At 35.5% G+C, this 3,432-nt stretch overlaps 1 protein-coding gene across 1 annotated transcript; it reads right to left on the reverse strand.

Moving 5' to 3' along the window:
* Positions 1-1,309: 1,309 nt before the first annotated feature.
* On the reverse strand, positions 1,310-2,411 carry LOC148205810 (uncharacterized). Its single transcript, XM_088105412.1, has 4 exons — positions 2,001-2,411; positions 1,663-1,922; positions 1,401-1,584; positions 1,310-1,342 (listed from the first exon to the last, which is right to left on the reverse strand). Exons 1-4 carry the CDS (start codon positions 2,409-2,411, stop codon positions 1,310-1,312), a joined length of 888 nt encoding a protein of 295 aa, XP_087961538.1.
* Between the last annotated feature and the right edge of the window lie 1,021 nt (positions 2,412-3,432).

Below are 3,432 nucleotides of genomic sequence, written 5' to 3' on the forward strand. Positions count from 1 at the left end.
AAAAAAAAACATAATTAAAATATAAATATATCTAATTTAGTGATTTTTATTCAACAAGGTATATTAAATAAATAAAAAACAATAAATATGTAAAATTTATTTAGCAAATAAATGTAAGGATGTATACAATACCTAAGAATAGTAATAGAATTTATAATAAAACATAGATTATTTTATTATTATAAAACTCAAACCGTAAATAAAGAATAAATTAATTGAATTTTATTTTATAAAATTTATCATCTATTTACAAAATACCTTTTTTTTCTTATACATTTTTTTTAAAGATTATGACACTAGTACATAAATCAGTTTAGACGTTTGTTATTTTGGGTTTTTTACGCCTGACCCCTACCCGACGTCTATATGGGTGACGTTGATGGGATGTCTGACTTGTACAGTCAGACGTCTATATAAACATCTGATTGTACAGGTCAGACGTCTATGTATATGTCAGACGTCAAAGACCTTGGAACGTGTTTGACCTTTGTAATTCATTGGACGTCTCTGTATACATTGACGTCTATAGACGTCTGATGTGGCATTAACAGACGTCTAGTAGGTATTTTAAAAAAAAATTATTTTTGCAATAAAACCACACTTGAAAAGCAGAAAATTGTCCCAGAACATTATAATATAATATATAAACTCGTTTGAAGTTAACAAAGTACTAAAATCAATCCAAAACCTAAACTATCAAAAGTTAAAGTTAAACTAAATGTAAATGTTTAACAACAATAATAAATCTTCCTATATAGGTCCATTTTCGCAGAAAATAAGCTGTCAACTCCTGTCTTATCTTCTTAATTGCGTCCTCTGGTATAGTATATGTACTCTTAAAGCGCTGCAAAATGAAGAAAGATGCATTATGTACCTAAAACAACAAAGTTAAGTTGTTAGAAACTAAGAATCTAAATAAGTTAAGCATCATTACCTCATTCCAATCATCTGTAATGACAGCTCGAATGATGGTCTTAATTCAAGACATGACATAGTAGTCACATTCCCATGAATCTAGATGCTTGTTACACTAAAATGACAAACTAAATAGTCAAGCATTTAGATCATTCAATAACTAATAAAATAAATTAGAAATATAAATGACTTACAACCTTTGGATACAGAACGAATACTAGTTGTCCTCGGTTTTTACCCATTACTCTATTTACATTGAAAACACAAGGTAATATTAATATAACTATATTTATCATAAAAATTGAAAAAGAGAAACACTTACCCTTGAAGCATGTTTCTCAAGTCAATTTTCATCTTCTTATGCAGCGAACAAAACCATACAATTTTACATTGTTTAGGAATGATGAGCATCAGCTGCTAGTGAGACCTATCATGATTCATAAATAGTTAATAAACTAATTAAGAAAACTTTAATGAAATTTTACATAAAGCAACCCATACCCATCAATGTATGGCACAAAGTATATGTCTCTGTTTGACTCGGCCATCCATGTTTCCAAATACTTTTGTTTGCTCTCAATTGTGTTACCAGAAGGTTGGATGGTCTGAGGTTCAACAAATTCGTACATGGAAGACCGACCTTGGTCCACAATGACTGTGTCCATGTACCTAAAACAACAAAGTTAAGTTGTTAAAAGCTAAGAATGTAAATAAGTTTAATATGGAAGACAAAATTAACTATCTTACATGCAGCATAGTTGAAGGATGGAAATATTCAACATCCTGTCTCCCCCAATGATCTCCAGTGCATCATTGAATGTGATATATACTAGGACATGGGGGGGGATGCCAAATACTCTATTATCCCAGTACACTTCTACTGGTCCTCTGTTCAACCTGGGTAATTTTGTCATGAGCTTTGCTAGAGGACCATCCTCTGCTTCAGCCAAGTCATCATCTTCATCCATGACTGGCTCATGCATCGGCTGCTTCTGGGGACGTATGAACTGAACATAAAAATTTCAAAGTTATCAATAAATATTTTTAAATTTAACATACAAAGACTAATAATAAAAATAGTATACCTGTGGTGTAGCAATGTGTGACATGATTAATGGTTTAGGCCAGGCTATAAATGTTCTTATGGTCTTCCCCATAAAATGAATTTCTGAAGTGGGTATATGCACTTGAGCCTGGGGATCCCAAACCTCGTCAATCGTCATACGCGCGTGGTAGGGTAATAGGGGAACACCATGAATAGTCTGTCCTCCCTCAAGTACTCGTCTGACAGCAACAATGCGTGAGGGATCCCCATCAACCAACAGCTCATACTGACCACTATACTTAGTAGGGTCTACAACAGAGCATGATTCCCTTGTGCTGACCCTAGGTGGTGTGGGAGCTTCAGTGTGCAACCCCATGGTGGGTTGCGTCATGGAATGCAACTTCTCTTTAAGCACTCTTTGAATTTCTTTTTGTTCTTGTAGTTGCTCCATGATTCGTTACTCCATTGATCTCATGCTTTGGTTGAGCCTTTCCTCCCACTGAAGATTCATCTTCCTCAGTGCCTTCTGACTCATGGATTGAGTGTTTTTTTGTGCAGGGTCAAAGTAGTCATGAAGACCAATCGCCCCAAGAACTCCAGGTACACGTCCTGCGTGCTAGGGCTTTCCAATGGTCGTTGTTAGAATGTCGTCCCTACCTTGGCCAACAAATGTTCCCTGAGTTTGCTGCTAAACCAACTCATCCTACATATAAAAAAACTTTGTTACATAAAATACATGCGATGATAAATACACAATCAAACAATGCTTGAACTAACAATTTTTTGTGAGATCAAGGTAGCTGAGGAAGATGTCATGTTCCCATCAGATTTAGTCCGAGCAGCCTTCCATAGCTCGTACCTAGCAGGTGCAGGTGCTAGGTTAGGGGACTCAAGTCCTAAGGCCTCCGCTCGAGTCTTCCTCATCTTGTTCTCAAGTTTTGCATAACCACCTCGTGATAACACGTGTGGTGCATCATTTAGCCTTTGCCTTTCTTGGGTGGCTAACCTTTTACCCTATGAAACCATGTATATTCATAAGTGTAAAATCATAATAAAGTGCATTAACTAAAGACTCTGTAGATGTTAAGAGACAAACCTTCCAGTCGGCAAACTCTCTAGATGCACGAAACTACATCCACTCCTCTTGTGTGAAATTGTAGTGTTCCCATGGATTCTCATGTTGTCTGTCTCTAAAGACATATACACGTGTCAGTCTTGTCTTGAAATCCCTCCATCTGGTCGCTACATGGGACAACACTTTCTTTCTAAGTTGAGCAGTGTTTGGAATTTCATAATTTTGTCGTTTAAAACAAAGAACATGTTAATGACTTAAACCTATAAGAGAAAAAAGTATATCAAATTTCTTTTAAGTAAACATACCTGAATATCTTGCTATAAAAGGTTTTTGTCGACCTTTGGGACGTCATCCCAAGATGCAAGAAGGATAGAAACATGGGTTTTTGCTAACACAC

Source organism: Vigna umbellata, chromosome 1 (genome assembly GCF_029865625.1).
Source record: "Vigna umbellata cultivar VRB3 chromosome 1, Vumbellata_1.0, whole genome shotgun sequence".
NCBI lineage: Eukaryota > Viridiplantae > Streptophyta > Magnoliopsida > Fabales > Fabaceae > Vigna > Vigna umbellata.